We start from the raw sequence: 21663 nt of genomic DNA on the forward strand, positions 1-21663 counted from the left end.
TAAATCGAACCCGGCTGGACAAATGTAAGGAATCCATTTATGCTTTTCTACTTCAACTTTCCCCTTTTCCCTACTTCAACTTTCCCCAGAGAGTGAGTGGCCCATAGGAGGCCTCACTCCATTTGAACAAGGGGTCTGTGTCTGTCGTTGAGCCAGGGGTCCGTCTGTGTATCAGAGTGTCTCCCTGAGAGGTTTCTTTCAGTTGAACTCACTCGTCTTGGATATAGGTTTGATTGATCTAGATGTCCATCCAGCCTTCTGACAGACGGTCAGTTTGGGGTTAAACAGGAAGATGCTATACCCTGCCCTTCCTCAGCAGACAGACAGCAGATTTTTAATGACACAATTACAACAATAGGTTTTTGCTGCATGGGTTATTTGAGTTGTTTGGGTTTGTTGGGTTGGTTGGGCTATTTGGGTTGGTTAGGTTGATTGAGTTGGTTGGGTTAGTTAGGTTGATTGGGTTGGTTAGGTTGGTTGGGTTGGTTGGTTGGTTGGTTGGGTTAGTTAGGTTGATTAGGTTGATTGGGTTGGGATGGTTGGGTTATTTGGGTTGGTTGGGTTGGTTGGGTTGGTTAGGTTGGTTGGGTAAGTTAGGTTGGTTGTGTTGGTTGGTTGGTTAGGTTAGGTTGGTTGGGTTGGTTGGGTAAGTTAGGTTGGTTGGGTAAGTTAGGTTGGTTGGGTTAGTTAGGTTGATTGGGTTGGTTAGGTTGATTGGGTTGGTTCGGTTGATTGGGTTGGTTGGTTGGGTTAGTTAGGTTGACTGGGTTGGTTAGGTTGATTGGGTTGGTTGGGCTATTTGGGATGGTTGGGTTATTTGGGTTGGTTGGGTTAGTTAGGTTGAAATGGTTGGTTGGGTTAGGTTAGGTTGATTGGGTTGGTTAGGTTGATTGGGTTATTTGTGTTGATTGGGTTGGTTAGGTTGATTGGGTTGGTTGGGTTGGTTGGGTTGGTTAGGTTGGTTGGGTTGGTTGGGTAAGTTAGGTTGGTTGTGTTGGTTGGTTAGGTTAGGTTGGTTGGGTTGGTTGGGTAAGTTAGGTTGGTTGGGTAAGTTAGGTTGGTTAGGTTGATTGGGTTGGTTAGGTTGATTGGGTTGGTTAGGTTGATTGGGTTGGTTGGGTTAGTTAGGTTGATTGGGTTGGTTGGGCTATTTGGGTTGGTTAGGTTGATTGAGTTGGTTGGGTTAGTTAGGTTGATTGGGTTGGTTAGGTTTATTGGGTTAGTTAGGTTGGTTGGGTTGGTTGGGTAAGTTAGGTTGGTTGGGTAAGTTAGGTTGGTTGTGTCCCAAAAAACTGTTTTTCAAAAACGGTTATTTTATTTGTACTCACCATTTGAACAATAATGAATTCCTCTGTTAAAATGTAAATCAATAACCTACGGGATTCAGACACGCAAAATATTAAAGAGAGCAAAATGAAGTAAGGGGCTTGACGTTACTTTGAGGAGCACATGAGCATCACACCTTGAGTCTATGGTCTGGAACAAGCAGTAAACGTTTGACTTGGTGAAGTGTTGGGGGAAAACAGATACGTCATCCCAGACATGCTGTTTTGTGATAAAATGCACAGAAAGTGTTGCTAACAGGTTCACCAACCACTGCCCCAGTTATTTTCCCTTTGTCCACATCCAGCACAATGCTCCAATCTCAAAAGGGAAGCAAGAAATGTGCTGCGTCAACTAGCATAAAATTCAGTCCGTGTGAGACTTGGCTTTTGGTGTGTGTTAGTTGACCCTGAAACAGTCAGGTACTAATCCAATCGTGCACTAAACAAAAAGGGGGACAGTGGTTCAATGGGTTTCCCCTGGCCATCCCCTTTTTGTTTCTTAGTCAGTCTTTCCATTCTCCCGTGTCTCCACGTTGTGCCGTCGGGCCGAGCACATGACCTTGTAGCAGCCGCGGGCGATCTTGTGCATCCACATGACGTTCATGACATCCAGCGAGACGCTGGAGATGATCCAGGCGGCGCGGCCTTCCGGCGGGACGCGGTAGAAGGCTTCGGTGCCGTACACGGACCACATGCGGCTGTAGTAGAGGGGCATGACGGCGATGCGAACCAGGAAGAAGACCAGGGCCATTGCCATCCCGTTAGCGATGTTGGGCTTGGAGGACTTGGGGTAACCTAACACTTCAAAGAACCAGCTGGAAGACACAGTCAGAACAACAATGTAAAGAAACAGTCAGAGCAACAATGTAAAGAAACAGTCAGAGCAACAATGTGAAGAAACAGTCAGAGCAACAATGTGAAGAAACAGTCAGAGCAACAATGTGAAGAAACAGTCAGAGCAACAATGTGAAGAAAGACACAGTCAGAACAACAATGTAAAGAAACAGTCAGAGCAACAATGTGAAGAAACAGTCAGAGCAACAATGTGAAGAAACAGTCAGAGCAACAATGTGAAGAAAAACACAGTCAGAACAACAATGTGAAGAAACAGTCAGAGCAACAATGTGAAGAAACAGTCAGAGCAACAATGTGAAGAAAAACACAGTCAGAACAACAATGTAAAGAAACAGTCAGAGCAACAATGTAAAGAAACAGTCAGAGCAACAATGTGAAGAAACAGTCAGAGCAACAATGTGAAGAAAAACACAGTCAGAACAACAATGTGAAGAAACAGTCAGAGCAACAATGTGAAGAAACAGTCAGAGCAACAATGTGAAGAAAAACACAGTCAGAACAACAATGTAAAGAAACAGTCAGAGCAACAATGTGAAGAAACAGTCAGAGCAACAATGTAAAGAAAGAGCAAACTGAGGTTTAACTTTGGGCCTAACATGATTCAAACAACATATCTTTCACACATGTGAACATAAAAAATGCTCAGTAAAATCAATATATGAATATCGTAAACATGGGTGTATGGGACTTGGCTTTAAACAAATCAACCCTCAAGCATGCCTCATTTTGACACCAAAGGCATGTTGTTGTTTTTACCATAGCCCAAAAATGGTTTATTCAATTATTCCAATTGTTCATGACTTTGTCAATCAACTTGTTCTTAATAAAATACAAAATCATTGTGTAGTATTTGTGAATCAATATGGACGTTTGGGGTAATTTTGACTCCCCTAAGATTGTGCTTTTCTACACCACGTACGGTATGACTGTGTACAAAATCAAAATTACTTTATTTTTGTGCATATAAAAATCTGCCAATGGTAAAAATACCTAATAGAACTGCAAAACAGAACTCAGATACGCTGTAAATCTACACAGCTGTAGTGGTGTGTATTTCCCCGAATCAGCCCCGATCGTGGACTACAGGAAAAGGCGGGCCGAACAGGCCCACATAAACATCAACGGGGCTGTAGTGGAGCGGGTCGAGAGTTTCAAGTTCCTCGGTGTCCACATCGAATCCCCTGGCTGACAAGGTACAACTCTGTCGTTCTGCCCCTGAACAAGGCAGTTAAAAAAACATCTTTATCTAACTAGGCAAGTCAGTTTAGAGCAAATTCTTATTTACATTGACGGTGTAACCCACTGTTCCCCGGTAGACCGTCAATGTAAATAAGAATTTGCTCTAAACTGACTTGCCTAGTTAGATAAAGATGTTGTTTTTTTAACTGTTTTTTTTCTATAGAAAGTTCAGGCCTCAGAGTGTGGGGTGGTACCTACCATACACATAATAAATATGTTTATATACATGTTATACATACCGCTGGTTCACACACGGCGTGGAGAACTCTGCAAGCAGACGGAAGTTAGCAAAATAAGGCAACATCCCTTGTCCCTGGAAGAACGAGGTAAAAAAGAAAAACCGAAAGAAACAATGAAACAGGAAAGGAAAGGGAGTCAAAATGTTTTCATTTGGTCAAACATCACATCAGTATGGTTCAAGTGAGGCCTTCACACCGTTTGTGCCCAGAAAGATTCATCCATCGTCAACAACAAAAGAACACAAGGCATGTGATAATTATATATATATATTTTTTATTTTGGGGGGGGGGGGGGGGGGGGGGGCGAGTTAAGATCTCACTTTTACCATACTGAACTTTTCAGCGCATAAACGTACATTTCAGGATCACTCAATATTAAGGTACAAAAAATAAATGTACTGTATTTTCCAATGGCAATAAGAAGCGGGAAAACGTGCTCTCAAACAGACTTGGTATTACATACCGTACGTGAGAGTTATAACTCTGCTACAGATATCTTGGTGAAGAGACATTTTGATCTGTCAGTGCTGAACCAAAAACTGAGATTAAGGAGACATTTTCAGATCTAAAATTAAATCATTGAAATCACTTTCTGAATATAGGTCGGCTCTTCTTCTATTTTTCAGATCAAACAGAAAACGTCTCGTCCCTCAGGAGACTCAGCTAACTTCTGAAGGATTTATAGGTTCCATTTCATCTGTTGTTCTATTTCATCTCCAGTAGACCCTAATCAACCCAGTCATATGATTTAGGGTCTATTTGAGATGAGAACAGCTATGAGAACAGCTATGAGAACGGCTATGAGAACAGCTATGAGAACAGCTATGAGAACAGCTATGAGAACAGCTATGAGAACAGCTATGAGAACAGCTATGAGAGCTATGAGAACAGCTATGAGAACAGCTATGAGAACAGCTATGAGGCTTCAGTAGCCGAAAGACCACGGGAAGTTAAAAAGGGTGCCACTCATTGAAAAGTGGGAGTTTTGCCAGTGAAACAGCTAAATTAAAATCCCTTCACACAAACAGTGAATAGGATAGCACCACTGCTAACAACATAGTGTGCGCATACAGCCAGGATTTTACGAGTAGACATTCAGCCACTAGCCAAATGTGCAATGTTTAGCCATGATTAGCCATGATTTGCCATGATTAGCCATGATCAGCCATGATTAGCCATGATTAGCCATGATTAGCCATGATCAGCCATGATTAGCCATGATTAGCCATGATCAGCCATGATTAGCCATGATTAGCCATGATTTGCCATGATTAGCCATGATCAGCCATGATTAGCCATGATCAGCCATGATTAGCCATGATTAGCCATGATCAGCCATGATTAGCCATGATTATCCATGATTTGCCATGATTAGCCATGATTAGCCATGATTAGCCATGATTAGCAATGCATACAGTGCATCCGGAAAGTATTCAGCCCCTTTGACTTTTCCCACATTTTGTTAAGTTGCATTCTAAAATGTATTAAATTGTTAAGTTTTTTTTTCTCCCATCAATCTACACATAATACCCCATAATGACAAAGCCGAAAACAAGGTTTTAGAAATTTTTGCTAATGTATACAAAATAAAAAATAGAAATACCTTATTTACATAAGTATTCAGACCCTTTGCTATGAGACTCGAAATTGAGCTCAGGTGCATCCTGTTTCTATTGATCATCCTTGAGATGTTTCTACAACTTGATTGGAGTCCACCTGTGGTAAATTCAATTGATTGGACATGATTCGTAAAGGCACACACCTGTATATACTGTATAAGGTCACACAGTTGACAGTGCACGTCAGAGCAAAAACCAAGCCATGGGGTCGAAGGAATTGTTCGTAGAGCTCCGAGACAGGATTGTGTCGAGGCACAGATCTGGGTGAAGTTACCAAAACAATTATGCAGTGTTGAAGGTCACCGAGAACACAGGGCCTCTATCATTCTTATATGAAAGAAGTTTGGAACCACTAAGACTTCCTAGAGCTGGCCGCCCGGCCAAACTGACCAATCAGGGGAGAAGGGCCTTGGTCAGGGAGGCGACCAAGAACCCGATAGTCACTCTGACAGAGCTCCAGAGTTCCTCTGTGGAGATGGGAGAACCCTCCATAAGGACAACCATCTCTGCAGCACTCCACCAATCAGGCATTTATGGTAGAGTGGCCAGACGGAAGGCACACCTCAGTAAACGGCACATGACAGGCCACTTGTAGTTTGCCAAAAGGCACCTAAAGGACTCTCAGACTATGAGAAACAAGATTCTCTGCTCTGATGAAACCAATATTGAACTTTTTGGCCTGAATGCCAAGTGTCACGTCTAGAAGAAACCTGGCACCATCCCTATGGTGAAGCATGGTGGTGGCAGCATCATGCTGTGGGGATGTTTTTCAGCGGCAGGGACTTGGAGACTAGTCAGGATCGAGGGAAAGATGAACGGAGCAAAGTACAGAGAGATTATTGATGAAAACCTGCTCCTGAGCGTTCAGGACCTCAGACTGGGGTGAAGGTTCACCTTCCAGCAGGACGACAACCCTAAGCACACAGCCAAGACAACGCAGTAGTGGCTTCGGGACAAGTCTCTGAATGTCCTTGAGTGGCCCAGCCTGAGCCCGGACTTGAACCCGATCAAACACCTCTGGACAGACCTAAAAATAGCTGTGCAGCAACGCTCCCCATCCAACCTGACAGAGCTTGAGAGGATCTGCAGAGAAGAATGCGAGAAACTCCCCAAATACAGGTGTGCGAAGCTTGTAGCGTCATACCCAAGAAGACACAAGGCTGTAATCGTTGCCAAATGTGCTTAAACAAAGTACTGAGTAATGGGTCTGAATACTTTAAATGTGATACTTCAGTTTTTTTTTATTATCAATTTGCAGAAATGTCTAAAAACCTGTTTTTGGTTTGTCATTATGGGGTATTGTGTGTAGATTGATGACGATTTGATTTTTATTTAATCCATTTTAGAATAACGAGGTAATGTAACAGAATGTGATAAATGTCAAGGGGTCTGAATACTTTCCAAATGCACTGTATAAGAGCCATGCGGTTATAGGACGGTACTGTAGCAGACCTCTGGGCCATTAAAACCCTCATATGAGCAGCAGTTAAGGGTCTCTCTCTCATATGTTATTTATTTCAGGCCTAACACAGGCTACGATTATCCAGATAGGACACTCCAAAGGGGGAAACTTACCTTTTAACAAAAGTTCATAAATGGCATCACTCTCAAGATATGGACGTGTCAGGACACAATGCATTTGCTTCAAGTCTATACCAGAGCGGATATGAACTCCCCCCAGCATCTCTATGCTAATACCTCTAGATACTGGTAAGTCCATACTGTTACTGGACAGATAGGTCAGTGTAGCAGACAAGACAGGAAGGATTCAGTCCAGACGAGTCAGCCCTGGTCGGCACGTTTTACATCCTACAAAACCTCATTTGAATTTGGTCGGTTTTTTTTTTTGCTTGAATGTTTTGCTGGTAATTGTGGGCCTAAATTATTTTAAGAAATCATATTAGCAAAGGATAAAGATAGACAGACAGATTAGGGGGGGGGGGGGAGAAAGTGTAACTATAGTTACAAGCAACAAAAAGAAGCAACAACAACTTTGATAGTTTAGCATGAGTTCTTGAACTCAAACAGCAATCAAATATTAGCCTATGAATTCATTTGGTTGTTTAGCAAGCTGTAGTATAGCCTTATTGTTTTTCCACTGATCTAGTATGACATAATAACAGAATACAATCTGCAATAGAACAGCTGGTTTAACTAACAATATGTCACCGAATTAACTACATGGGGCGGCAGGGTAGCCTAGTGGTTAGAGCGTTGGACTAGTAACCAGAAGGTTGCAAGTTCAAACCCCGAGCTGACAAGGTACAAATCTGTCGTTCTGCCCCTGAACAGGCAGTTAACCCACTGTTCCTAGGCCATCATTGAAAATAAGAATTTGTTCTGGTTAAATAAAGGTAAAAACATACTCACATATACCAGCTTTGATACAATTCTTATTTTAAATCACACAAAAAAGTAAGTCAATCAATTAGTAAATTATGAATTAAATTGGATGATAGTTAATGAGGGGTTTTATGTTGATTAAGTTCTTCATGTTGACTAAGCAGTCACGAATGTCCAGTGACAGTACGGCCTTAACCACCATCGCCTGTCAGTTGTAGCAGCAAGACAATTTAACCACATGGTCAATTATCTTACGAAGTAGAAGTATTGCTTCAACAACACCATTCATTTTGCTCCGTTGTTTTAACATAATGGACTTTCTGTCTCGAGAGAGAAAGTTTTTTTTAAAAATAAATTTACATAGGAATGCATTGCACCTCCGATAGGGTAGCTTATGCAATGCCTATACTGTACATTATGGTACTTCAAGTGTATTCGTTTAATCCAGTTGGGTAGGAATACAATTCGCATACAATGCTAAGGGATAATTATTGTACAAAGGTTTAAGGATTTGGGTTGGCATGAATCAAGGCCTGATCTTTGCCTTATTGATGAGCCTAGTGGTTAGAGCGTTGGGCCAGTAACCGAAAGGTTGCTAGATTAAATCCCCGAGCTGACAAGGTACAAATCTGTCATTCTGCCCCTGAACAGGCAGTTAACCCACTGTTCCTAGGCCGTCATAGAAAATAAGAATTTGTTCTTAACTGACTTGCCTAGTAAAATAAAGGTAAAATTAAAATTAAATAAAAAATCCCCGAACTGACAAGGTAAGAATCTGTCGTTCTTCCCCTGAACAGGCAGTTAACCCACTGTTCCTAGGCCATCATTAAAAATAAGAATTTGTTCTTAACTGACTTGCCTAGTTAAATAAAGGTTAAAAACTTCAAACAGAGATGCTTGAAGTTAAGTAGGCGAGCCCTCACAGAGCTATTATGGGGCATTACAGTGAGCACACGTTCATAGACGAGATGCATTTCAGCATCATACACGGCAAAGTGGTATCATTAACATTTCAGTTGTTTTCAAGGGCCCTTTGCCACAACAGACAAGTGAGAAGAAACTGTGGAAATAGTGGGGTGGAGAGTGTGAGAGAAAGGAGACAGAACAGTAGGAAGTCAGTTGTTTTGGCATGCACACACAGTACTGTTAAGACCTGGGAAAGCCAGGAGAAAATGGAGGCATGCACAGATCAGCTCAGTCCAGCTCTATATAAGGCTGAGTCAGTGAAAGAAAAGCAGGACCTTTAAATGGGAAGGTGATGACGAAGGGAAAGGCAACGAGGGTGTCGGCCACTACCATCACTAAGCATTCCATGCAAAAACCACCAACACTGTCACCATAGCCATAATCATGAGCTATAGAACCAGGTGACCAGGAAGACTACAGACCAAGGGTGAACAGCAGTGACCTGGATGACTGGGCTCGAAACCTGTTTCAGCATTATAACTAGTGGTTATAGTGGCTTTAACCAGTATACAACCTGTTTCAGCATTATAACTAGTGGTTATAGTGGTTATAACCAGCTGTTATAGTGGCTTTAACCAGCATACAACCTGTTTCAGCATTATAACTAGTGGTTATAGTGGTTATAACCAGCTGTTATAGTGGTTATAACCAGCTGTTATAGTAGTTATAACCAGTTGTTATAGTGGTTATAACCAGTTGTTATAGTGGTTATAACCAGCTGTTATAGTGGTTATAACCAGCTGTTATAGTGGTTATAACCAGCTGTTATAGTGGTTATAACCAGCTGTTTCAGCATTATAACTAGTTGTTAGAGTGGTTATAACCAGCTGTTATAGTGGTTATAACCAGCTGTTATAGTGGTTATAACCAGCTGTTATAGTGGTTATAACCAGCTGTTATAGTGGTTATAACCAGTTGTTATAGTGTCTTTAACCAGTATACAACCTGTTTCAGCATTATAACCAGTTGTTATAGTGGCTTTAACCAGCATACAACCGGTTTCAGCATTATAACTAGTTGTTATAGTGGTTATAACCAGCTGCTATAGTGGTTATAACCAGCTTCTGTGTCACTGTCCAGTCAAACAAAACAAGTTGCTTGACAAGACAGTGCTGATGAAACATGGTCATACCTGATACTCAACGATATCAAACCTATCAAATATTATTTCAATCCAAACTAAAATCGCTAACGATCATCCTAAACACAAAGTAACACGTACTTCTCGTACCGTAACCACAACCCTTGTCATAACAAGAGACAGTCAACAAGCAACTCCCCCAAAAACTGGACAACACAACATCTAATTTGTGTGAGTGAACACAGAATCCTAAATCCAAGCCTACAGTACAGTTTGACCTCATACTAATGTAACTGATTTCCTGCTCGTCTTTTCAACAGCTGAGGACTAGCTAACGAGAGGCACTTAGAAGAACATGTAAAACTAGTGCCAGTAGGTTAACATCACATGTTCTCACTAGCAGAGTCCTAGCGGAGCTAACAGGAGCAAAGCTGTGTTAGCTAGTTAGCACTCACTCACCCTCCCTGCCCTGCGTTCAGCATCACACTCACCCTCCCTGCCCTGCGTTCAGCATCACACTCACCCTCCCTGCCCTGCGTTCAGCATCACTCACCCTCCCTGCCCTGCGTTCAGCATCACTCACCCTCCCTGCCCTGGGTTCAGCATCACTCACCCTCCCTCCCTGGGTTCAGCATCACTCACCCTCCCTCCCTGCGTTCAGCATCACTCACCCTCCCTGCGTTCATTATCACTCCCCTCCCAGCCCTGCGCTCAGCATCACTCCCCCTCCCTGTGTTCAGCATCACTCAGCCTCCCTGCGTTCAGCATCACTCCCCCTCCCTGTGTTCAGCATCACACACCCTCCCTGCGTTCAGCATCACTCACCCTCCCTGCGTTCAGCATCACTCACCCTCCCTGCCCTGCGTTCAGCATCACTCACCCTCGTTGCCCTGCGTTCAGCATCACTCACCCTCGCTGCGTTCAGCATCACTCACCCTCGCTGCCCTGCGTTCAGTATCACTCACCCTCCCTGTGTTCAGCATCACTCACCCTCCCTGCGTTCAGTATCACTCACCCTCCCTGCGTTCAGAATCACTCACCCTCCCTGCCCTCACCGTCACACAGCTGTTCACCTTTAGCTGTATCTTTCCCATCATGCCTGCATGTTCTGCTATTGGACAACAGGGAACTCACCAGTACATAGTAGTAAGCATACAGTGCAGCCAGGTGATGCACTACAAAGAACTTGTCGCCTATCGCCTTCCAATAGTAAAATATTATCAGCAGATCTGGAACACAAAGGGAAAGAGCAACACGGGAGTTAACTGAGATCATGTTGCAGCAGGTGAAAAAAAAGCTGGGTTCAGAAATGAAACTATAAAACAAAACATTTTGTGTGTGTGTGTGTGTGTGTGTGTGTGTGCGTGCGTGCGTGCGTGCGTGCGTGCGTGCGTGCGTGTGTGTGTGTGTAGGTAAGTAAAGAAATAAAACAACAGTAAAAAGACAGTAGCAAAATAACAGTAGCAAGGCTATAAACACACACCTGTTAGTCAGGCTGATTGAGGTAGTATGTACATGTAGGTATTGTTAAAGTGACTAAGCATGTAGTGAACAAGGAACGGTGAAAGACAGCCTATAGGAACGGTGAAAGACAGCCTGTAGGAACGGTGAGAGACAGCCTGTAGGAATGGTGAAAGACAGCCTGTAGGGAACGGTGAGAGACAGCCTGTAGGAACGGTGAAAGACAGCCTGTAGGAATGGTGAAAGACAGCCTGTCGGGAACGGTGAGAGACAGCCTGTAGGAACGGTGAAAGACAGCCTGTAGGAACGGTGAAAGACAGCCTGTAGGAACGGTGAAAGACAGCCTGTAGGAACGGTGAAAGACAGCCTGTAGGAACGGTGAAAGACAGCCTGGTGGAACGGTGAAAGACAGCCTGTAGGAACGGTGAAAGACAGCATGTAGGAACGGTGAAAGACAGCCTGGTGGAACGGTGAAAGACAGCATGTAGGAACGGTGAAAGACAGCATGTAGGAACGGTGAAAGACAGCCTGTAGGAACGGTGAAAGACAGCATGTAGGAACGGTGAAAGACAGCCTGTAGGAACGGTGAAAGACAGCCTGTAGGGAACGGTGAAAGACAGCCTGTAGGAACGGTGAAAGACAGCCTGTAGGAATGGTGAAAGACAGCCTGTCGGGAACGGTGAGAGACAGCCTGTAGGAACGGTGAAAGACAGCCTGTAGGAACGGTGAAAGACAGCCTGTAGGAACGGTGAAAGACAGCCTGTAGGAACGGTGAAAGACAGCCTGTAGGGAACAGTGAGAGACAGCCTGTAGGAACGGTGAAAGACAGCCTGTCGGGAACGGTGAGAGACAGCCTGTAGGAACGGTGAAAGACAGCCTGTAGGAACGGTGAAAGACAGCCTGTAGGAACGATGAAAGACAGCCTGTAGGAACGGTGAAAGACAGCCTGTAGGAACGGTGAAAGACAGCCTGGTGGAACGGTGAAAGACAGCCTATAGGAACGGTGAAAGACAGCCTGTAGGAACGGTGAAAGACAGCCTGTAGGAACGGTGAAAGACAGCCTGTAGGAACGGTGAAAGACAGCCTGGTGGAACGGTGAAAGACAGCCTATAGGAACGGTGAAAGACAGCCTGTAGGAACGGTGAAAGACAGCCTGTAGGAACGGTGAAAGACAGCCTGGTGGAACGGTGAAAGACAGCCTGTAGGAACGGTGAAAGACAGCCTGGCGGAACGGTGAAAGACAGCCTGTAAGAATGGTGAAAGACAGCATGTAGGAACGGTGAAATACAGCATGTAGGAACGGTGAAAGACAGCCTGGTGGAACGGTGAAAGACAGCCTGTAAGAATGGTGAAAGACAGCATGTAGGAACGGTGAAAGATAGCATGTAGGAACGGTGAAAGACAGCCTGTAGGAACGGTGAAAGACAGCCTGGTGGAACGGTGAGAGACAGCCTGTAGGAACGGTGAAAGACAGCCTGTAGGGATGGTGAAAGACAGCCTGTAGGAACAGTGAGAGACAGCCTGTAGGAACGGTGAAAGACAGCCTGTAGGGATCGGTGAGAGACAGCCTGTAGGAACGGTGAAAGACAGCCTGTAGGAACGGTGAAAGACAGCCTGTAGGAACGGTGAAAGACAGCCTGTAGGAACGGTGAAAGACAGCCTGTAGGAACGGTGAAAGACAGCCTGTAGGAACGGTGAAAGACAGCCTGTAGGAACGGTGAAAGACAGCCTGTAGGAACGGTGAAAGACAGCCTGTAGGAACGGTGAAAGACAGCCTGTAGGAACGGTGAGAGACAGCCTGTAGGAACGGTGAGAGACAGCCTGTAGGAACGGTGAAAGACAGCCTGTAGGAACGGCGAGAGACAGCCTGTAGGAACGGTGAAAGACAGCCTGTAGGAACGATGAAAGTGTGTATATGACTAAAGTGTGTCCGTGCCGATCTTACCAGATATGAGGTAGCCTGTTGTCATGCCAACATTTATCTTCACAAGTGTGGGATCTCCCCTGTTGGCAGAAAAAGACGAGAAAAACGTTCAACACATCACAACAGGGTTCTATATAACATACAGTAACAGGGTCCTATATAACATACAGTAGCAGAGCAACAGGGTCCTATTTAACATACAGCAACAGGGTCCTATATAACATACAGTAACAGAGCAACAGGGTCCTATTTAACATACAGCAACAGGGTCCTATATAACATACAGTAGCAGAGCAACAGGGTTCTATATAACATACAGTAGCAGAGCAACAGGGTCCTATATAACATACAGTAGCAGAGCAACAGGGTCCTATATAACATACAGTAGCAGAGCAACAGGGTCCTATATAACATACAGTAGCAGAGCAACAGGGTCCTATATAACATACAGTAGCAGAGCAACAGGGTCCTATATAACATACAGTAGCAGAGCAACAGGGTCCTATATAACATACAGTAGCAGAGCAACAGGGTCCTATATAACATACAGTAGCAGAGCAACAGGGTCCTATATAACATACAGTAACAGGGTCCTATATAACATACAGTAACAGGGTCCTATATAACATACAGTAACAGAGCAACAGGGTCCTATATAACATACAGTAACAGAGCAACAGGGTCCTATATAACATACAGTAGCAGAGCAACAGGGTCCTATATAACATACAGTAACAGGGTCCTATATAACATACAGTAACAGGGTCCTATATAACATACAGTAGCAGAGCAACAGGGTCCTATATAACATACAGTAGCAGAGCAACAGGGTCCTATATAACATACAGTAACAGGGTCCTATATAACATACAGTAACAGAGCAACAGGGTCCTATATAACATACAGTAGCAGAGCAACAGGGTCCTATATAACATACAGTAGCAGAGCAACAGGGTCCTATATAACATACAGTAGCAGAGCAACAGGGTCCTATATAACATACAGTAACAGGGTCCTATATAACATACAGTAGCAGAGCAACAGGGTCCTATTTAACATACAGCAACAGGGTCCTATATAACATACAGTTGCAGAGCAACAGGGTCCTATTTAACATACAGCAACAGGGTCCTATATAACATACAGTAGCAGAGCAACAGGGTTCTATATAACATACAGTAGCAGAGCAACAGGGTCCTATATAACATACAGTAGCAGAGCAACAGGGTCCTATATAACATACAGTAGCAGAGCAACAGGGTCCTATATAACATACAGTAGCAGAGCAACAGGGTCCTATATAACATACAGTAGCAGAGCAACAGGGTCCTATATAACATACAGTAGCAGAGCAACAGGGTCCTATATAACATACAGTAGCAGAGCAACAGGGTCCTATATAACATACAGTAACAGGGTCCTATATAACATACAGTAACAGGGTCCTATATAACATACAGTAACAGAGCAACAGGGTCCTATATAACATACAGTAACAGAGCAACAGGGTCCTATATAACATACAGTAGCAGAGCAACAGGGTCCTATATAACATACAGTAACAGGGTCCTATATAACATACAGTAACAGGGTCCTATATAACATACAGTAGCAGAGCAACAGGGTCCTATATAACATACAGTAGGGTCATATAACATACAGAGCAACAGGGTCCTATATAACATACAGTAACAGGGTCAGTAACATACAGTAACAGAGCAACAGGGTCCTATATAACATACAGTAGCAGAGCAACAGGGTCCTATATAACATACAGTAGCAGAGCAACAGGGTCCTATATAACATACAGTAACAGAGCAACAGGGTCCTATATAACATACAGTAGCAGAGCAACAGGGTCCAATATAACATACAGTAGCAGAGCAACAGGGTCCAATATAACATACAGTAACAGAGCAACAGGGTCCTATATAACATACAGTAGCAGAGCAACAGGGTCCTATATAACATACAGTAGCAGAGCAACAGGGTCCAATATAACATACAGTAACAGTGTGTACACAACACCGTGCCTCACCAGACGGGGTCTTCATTGACGGCGTCGTCAAACAGCAGGATGTAGAGGCAAAAGAACCCCACTACCAGGGCATGGAGTGTGGACACCGTCCTAAAACACACAGAAACCTGGTCACATCTGTGATGAAACACACAGAAACCTGGTCAAATCTGTGATGAAACACACACACCTTGTCAAATCTGTGATGAAACACACACACACACACCTTGTCAAATCTGTGATGAAACACACACACACACACACACCTTGTCAAATCTGTGATGAAACACACACACACACACACACCTTGTCAAATCTGTGATGAAACACACACACCTTGTCAAATCTGTGATGAAACACACACACCTTGTCAAATCTGTGATGAAACACACACACACACACCTTGTCAAATCTGTGATGAAACACACACACACACACCTTGTCAAATCTGTGATGAAACACACACACACACACCTGGTCAAATCTGTGATGAAACACACACACACACACCTTGTCAAATCTGTGATGAAACACACACACACCTTGTCAAATCTGTGATGAAACACACACACCTTGTCAAATCTGTGATGAAACACACACACACACACCTTGTCAAATCTGTGATGAAACACACACACACACACACTTGTCAAATCTGTGATGAAACACACACACACACACCTGGTCAAATCTGTGATGAAACACACACACCTTGTCAAATCTGTGATGAACACACACACACCTTGTCAAATCTGTGATGAAACACACACACCTTGTCAAATCTGTGATGAAACACACACACACACACCTTGTCAAATCTGTGATGAAACACACACACACACACCTTGTCAAATCTGTGATGAAACACACACACACACACACCTGGTCAAATCTGTGATGAAACACACACACCTTGTCAAATCTGTGATGAAACACACACACACACACACCTTGTCAAATCTGGGATGAAACACACACACACCTTGTCAAATCTGTGATGAAACACACACACACACAGCAGAGGGTCTGTCAGTCAGTCAGAGGAGAGTCAGGCAGTCAGAGGAGAATCAGGCAGTCAGTCAGAGGAGAGTCAGACAGTCAGAGGAGAGTCAAGCAGTCAGACAGACAGCAGAGGGTCAGTCAGTCAGTCAGAGGAGAGTCAGGCAGTCAGAGGAGAATCAGGCAGTCAGAGGAGAGTCAGTCAGTCAGAGGAGAGTCAGGCAGTCAGACAGTCGGAGGAGAATCAGGCAGTCAGACAGACAGCAGAGGGTCAGTCAGTCAGAGGAGAATCAGTCAGTCAGAGGAGAGTCAGTCAGTCAGAGGAGAGTCAGTCAGTCAGAGGAGAGTCAGTCAGTCAGAGGAGAGTCAGGCAGTCAGAGGAGAGTCAGTCAGCCAGAGGAGAGTCAGTCAGTCAGATGAGAATCAGTCAGTCAGTTAGACAGCAGAGTCAGTCAGTCAGTCAGATATCAGTCAGTCAGTCAGTCAGTCAGATATCAGAGTCAGTCAGTCAGATATCAGTCAGTCGGTCAGTCAGATATCAGTCAGTCAGATATCAGAGTCAGTCAGTCAGTCATATCAGTCAGTCAGATATCAGAGTTAGTCAGTCAGATATCAGTCAGTCAGTCAGTCAGTCAGTCAGATATCAGAGTCAGTCAGTCAGTCAGTCAGATATCAGAGTCAGTCAGTCAGATATCAGTCAGTCAGTCAGACAGATATCAGAGTCAGTCAGTCAGATGGCAGAGAGGTAGTCAGTCAGATGGCAGAGTCTGGCAGTCAGATGGCAGAGAGTCTGGCAGTCAGATGGCAGAGAGTCTGGCAGTCAGATAGCAGAGAGTCTGGCAGTCAGATGGCAGACAGTCAGATGGCAGAGAGTCTGGCAGTCAGATGGCAGACAGTCAGATGGCAGAGAGTCTGGCAGTCAGATGGCAGAGAGTCTGACAGTCAGATGGCAGAGAGTCTGTCTGTCTATCTGTCTGCCAGTCTGTCTGCCAGTCTGCTCATCTCTCCTCCTGGCCATTGGCACGGGCCAGACCAGACAACTACAGAACCTTCACAGACAGGGTCATCTGAGGGTCATCTGTAATCTTCAAAACAGCTGTGCCTTTGCAGACAGACAAGTCAATAGTCCATAGATAATATATGGACGGTTGTAATAACTGAGAATGTGTGAGGTGGTCATGACATCATGATGGTTGATTCATGGAACATTCTTGGAAAACATGATGTAATAACAGTGTTTACAGCAGATATTTTGATAAGAGCATCTGGTGCGATTTTCTTTTATTTAACTAGGCAAGTCAGTTAAGAACAAATTCTTATTTACAATGACGGCCTAGGAACAGTGGGTTAACTGTCTTGTTCAGGGGCAGAACGACTGATTTTTATCTTGTCAGCTCTGGGATTCTATCTTGCAACCTTTCGGTTACTAGACCAACGCTCTAACCACTAGGCCAACAGCGGCCCCAGATAAGGAGCCACATTGAGTAAATGACCTGTGTAATGACCTGGGAAGTTAAACTGTGTATTGACCTGGGAAAACACCTGGGTGACTTGAGGCATTGACAAATGAACAACAATAACACAGTTATCGCAGACTGTCAAAACTGGCATGTATGTAGTGACACATGAAGGACGATCATATGATATCAGTGTTGTAGCCAGTAGCCAATGTTGTGTACCTTGAGTTCCATTCCACTTTCTGCTGGTCTGCTAGGCGTAGGAAGCCAGAACTGGCGCGGGGGGAGACCCAGGGACTGACCCGGTGGAAGAGCCACTGGAAGGAGAGGAAACTGGTGACCAAGATGACTAGGATCAGCTGGCTGAACAGGTCCATGGCTGCCCAACCCCACTGGAGAGAGAGAGAGGAAGAGAGGAGAGGAGAGGGAAGAGAGGAAGAGAGGAAGAGAGGAGAGAGGAAGAGAGGAGAGGGGAGAGAGGAAGAGAGGAAGAGAGGAGAGAGAGAAGAGAGGAAGAGAGGAATAGAGAGGAAGAGAGGAGAGAAGAAGAGAGGAGAGGGGAAGAGAGGAGAGGGGGAGAGAGGAAGAGAGGAGAGAGAGAAGAGAGGAAGATAGGAAGAGAGGAAGAGAGAGGAAGAGAGGAGAGAAGAAGAGAGGAGAGGGGAAGAGAGGAAGAGAGGAGAGAGGAAGAGAGGAAGGGAGGAGAGAGGAAGAGAGGAAGGGAGGAGAGAGGAAGAGAGGAGAGAGAGAAGAGAGGAAGAGAGGAGAGGAAGAGAGGAAGAGGGGAGAGAGGAAGTGAGGAGAGAGGAAGAGAGCAGAGAGGAAGAGAGGAGAGAGGAAGAGCGAGGAAGAGAGAGAAGAGAGAGAAAGAGGAGAGAGGAAGAGATCAAGAGAGGAAGAGAGGAGAGAGGAAGAGCGAGGAAGAGAGAGAGAAGAGAGAAGAGAGAGAAAGAGGAGAGAAAGAGAGAGAGCAGAGAGAAGAGAGAGAAAGAGGAGAGAAAGAGTCTTTAAACATTAAAATACAATTTATAAAATGATCACATTTTCACATAAAACACACTATTACAAACAGACATAATACACTGACATATTGACTAGATAAATATTCTAACAGTCTATAAAGATAGATTGATTCTTCATCTGTCATAGTCCACTTTCCTGTATTATATTTAAATGCTTTTAAAATATCGTTTGAATGTACATATTGAAAGGTTTCATCAGATAAATGATTCCATTTCTTTATTGCTCTGAAACTAAATGTTATTTTGCTTATTTCTGTTTTCTGTCTGGATAACACATAGATGGTGGACAATCTATTCATAGTGTTGACTGAATGTCTGTCTCTTACCAACTGAATAGTGCTGTGAATAGAGTTTGGACGTTTTTAAAATTGTGTATATTATGAAATAAAATAAGCATGTTTTTTTCAATTATTTGTTGACTGATGACCAACCAGGAGGATTGTGTGTGACTACAAGAGAAGAACCATAAATCCACCTTAAAACAATCCTTGCTGCTTTGTTCTATGCAATGTGCAGCCTCCTAATCTCACTTGCTGTTGCATTTTCCCAGATCACAGAACAGTAGTTCACCTGACTCCCAATTAATGCTTGGGTTATTTGCTTAAGAATCTTTCCTGGTAAATATTTAGCTATCCTTCTGATCATGCATGCAGTTGTACATATATTTTTACATGGATGATTTATTTGAGACAACCAAGATAAGCAGGTTTCTAGCTGCACTCCTAGAGTTTTGTTTCTGACACTTCCTCAATGTGTACTCCTCCTGGTGGAACAGACCAACATAACTTTGTGGTTTTCTTGGTGTTTAAAATAAGTTGGTTCTGGCAAACCCACTCCCTGATATTTCCCATATCCTCTTGTAGAGCTTGCTGTACCTGTTGAACCAATTATCTTGCTGTATAAATTGTAGTATCATCTGCAAATATAGTAGCTTCAGTTTCAGATAAGGCATAGGGAATATATTAAGTAAAGAAGTGGCCCAAGTCAGAGAGAGAGAGAGAGAGAGGGGGGGGGAGAGGGAGGGCAGGGGAGAGAGAGGGCAGGGGAGAGAGAGGGCAGAGAGGGAGGGCAGGGGAGGGAGGGGGCAGAGAGGGAGGGGGAGGGAGGGAGGGAGGGAGGGGGAGGGAGGGAGGGCAGGGAGAGAGAGGGCAGGGGAGAGAGAGGGCAGAGAGGGAGGGCAGGGGAGAGAGAGGGCAGAGCGGGAGGGCAGGGGAGAGAGAGGGCAGAGAGGGAGGGCAGGGAAGAGAGGGAGGGAGGGGGAGGGAGGGAGGGCAGGGAGAGAAAGGGCAGAGAGGGAGGGCAGGTGAGAGAGAGGGAGGGAGGGAGGGAGGGAGGGAGGGAGGAGGGAGGGAGGGAGGGAGGGAGGGAGGGAGGTGAATGAAAGGTCGGATAGATTCAACTAAATAGGGGAGTGGAGAAGCTAGGTGCTTTAGGCTGAACTAGGGGAGTGGAGAAGTTAGGTGCTTTAGTCTGAACTAGGGGAGTGGAGAAGCTGGGTGCTTTAGGCTGAACTAGGGGAGTGGAGAAGCTAGGTGCTTAAGGCTGAACTAGGGGAGTGGAGAAGTTAGGTGCTTTAGGCTGAACTAGGGGAGTGGAGAAGCTAGGTGCTTTAGGCTGAACTAGGGGAGTGGAGAAGCTAGGTGCTTTAGGCTGAACTAGGGGAGTGGAGAAGCTAGGTGCTAAAGGCTGAACTAGGGGAGTGGAGAAGCTAGGTGCTTTAGGCTGAACTAGGGGAGTGGAGAAGCTAGGTGCTTTAGGCTGAACTAGGGGAGTGGAGAAGCTAGGTGCTTTAGGCTGAACTAGGGGAGTGGAGAAGCTAGGTGCTTTAGTCTGAACTAGGGGAGTGGAGAAGCTAGGTGCTTTAGTCTGAACTAGGGGAGTGGAGAAGCTAGGTGCTTTAGTCTGAACTAGGGGAGTGGAGAAGCTAGGTGCTTTAGTCTGAACTAGGGGAGTGGAGAAGCTAGGTGCTTTAGGCTGAACTAGGGGAGTGGAGAAGCTAGGTGCTTTAGGCTGAACTAGGGGAGTGGAGAAGCTAGGTGCTTTAGGCTGAACTAGGGGAGTGGAGAAGTTAGGTGCTTTAGGCTGAACTAGGGGAGTGGAGAAGATAGGTGCTTTAGGCTGAGGAGCCAACAGCGGGTCACAATTCACCTTGTATTATTTCATTTGTTAAGCACTTTTGAAAAGCATCTGTTAATGAAGTTTGATGGATCGCGAGAGGCACACTGACACAAACAGAGGAAGCGCTGTGGATAATAAAGTGTTTGTGGCAATGCTGACATTATTGCCAGGAACAGGGTCCAGGCAAGGAATAAACAAAAGAGTTCACCTAGAACATGGAGCCAAGGTATTACGCCAGAGACACTGGAGTAGATCATTGCTGATCTATACAATGTGTTAGGCTATAAACACAGGGTAGGCTAAATATTAAAAGACCTGTGTAGATCTGGTGGGCCTGCCATAGGCTGGACTTTAGGGTTGTCGGCTATCGTTTGTTCTTCTGTAGTTCTTGTCACTTGGCCACTCCCCGTGCTCTGGGTGATGGTGGCTTCCTCAGGTAGATTTGTCACGATGATACTATGATATGCAATGTCATTTGATGGTCTTAAAGTGACAGTACATGATTTCAAGTCCTAGGTATGTATTATTGTCTGAGTAGAGCGTAACACACCATCTGTGTGTGTATTGTTGTGGTACTGGCTTGAAGAAAGAAGATTGCCAGTTGTTTTTTTTTTTACCTGTAACTGAACCAAGTTTATTGTAATACAATTGTATATTTTTCATAGTTTTGCCTGGTCCATTGTATTGCTCATGATCCAACAGGTGGCCCGTCACCACCTGTCTCGTACTGGTTAAGATGGTCCCCGTCACCAACTGTCTCGTACTGGTTGAGATGGTCCCCGTCACCAACTGTCTCATACTGGTTGAGATGGTCCCCGTCACCACCTGTCTTGTACTGGTTGAGATGGTCCCCGTCACCAACTGTCTTGTACTGGTTGAGATGGTCCCCGTCACCACCTGTCTTGTACTGGTTGAGATGGTCCCCGTCACCAACTGTCTCGTACTGGTTGAGATGGTCCCCGTCACCAACTGTCTCATACTGGTTGAGATGGTCCCCG

General features: G+C 44.7%; 1 protein-coding gene across 1 annotated transcript in view; it reads right to left on the bottom strand.

Annotated features, from left to right (window-relative positions):
* Nucleotides 1-886: 886 nt before the first annotated feature.
* The window catches only part of LOC115130093 (TLC domain-containing protein 4-B-like), a 38456-nt gene continuing 17679 nt past the window's right edge, over nucleotides 887-21663 (bottom strand). The window contains exons 2-7 of the mRNA XM_065019248.1: nucleotides 17748-17917; nucleotides 15091-15180; nucleotides 13074-13132; nucleotides 10802-10896; nucleotides 3659-3732; nucleotides 887-2140 (exon numbers count right to left, since the gene is read on the bottom strand). Coding sequence (XP_064875320.1) covers nucleotides 1825-2140; nucleotides 3659-3732; nucleotides 10802-10896; nucleotides 13074-13132; nucleotides 15091-15180; nucleotides 17748-17902 — 789 coding nt within the window. The 5' untranslated portion in view covers nucleotides 17903-17917 and the 3' untranslated portion in view covers nucleotides 887-1824. The remainder of the gene's footprint in view (nucleotides 2141-3658; nucleotides 3733-10801; nucleotides 10897-13073; nucleotides 13133-15090; nucleotides 15181-17747; nucleotides 17918-21663) is intronic.

Source organism: Oncorhynchus nerka, linkage group LG6 (assembly GCF_034236695.1).
Source record: "Oncorhynchus nerka isolate Pitt River linkage group LG6, Oner_Uvic_2.0, whole genome shotgun sequence".
NCBI classification, from domain to species: domain Eukaryota; kingdom Metazoa; phylum Chordata; class Actinopteri; order Salmoniformes; family Salmonidae; genus Oncorhynchus; species Oncorhynchus nerka.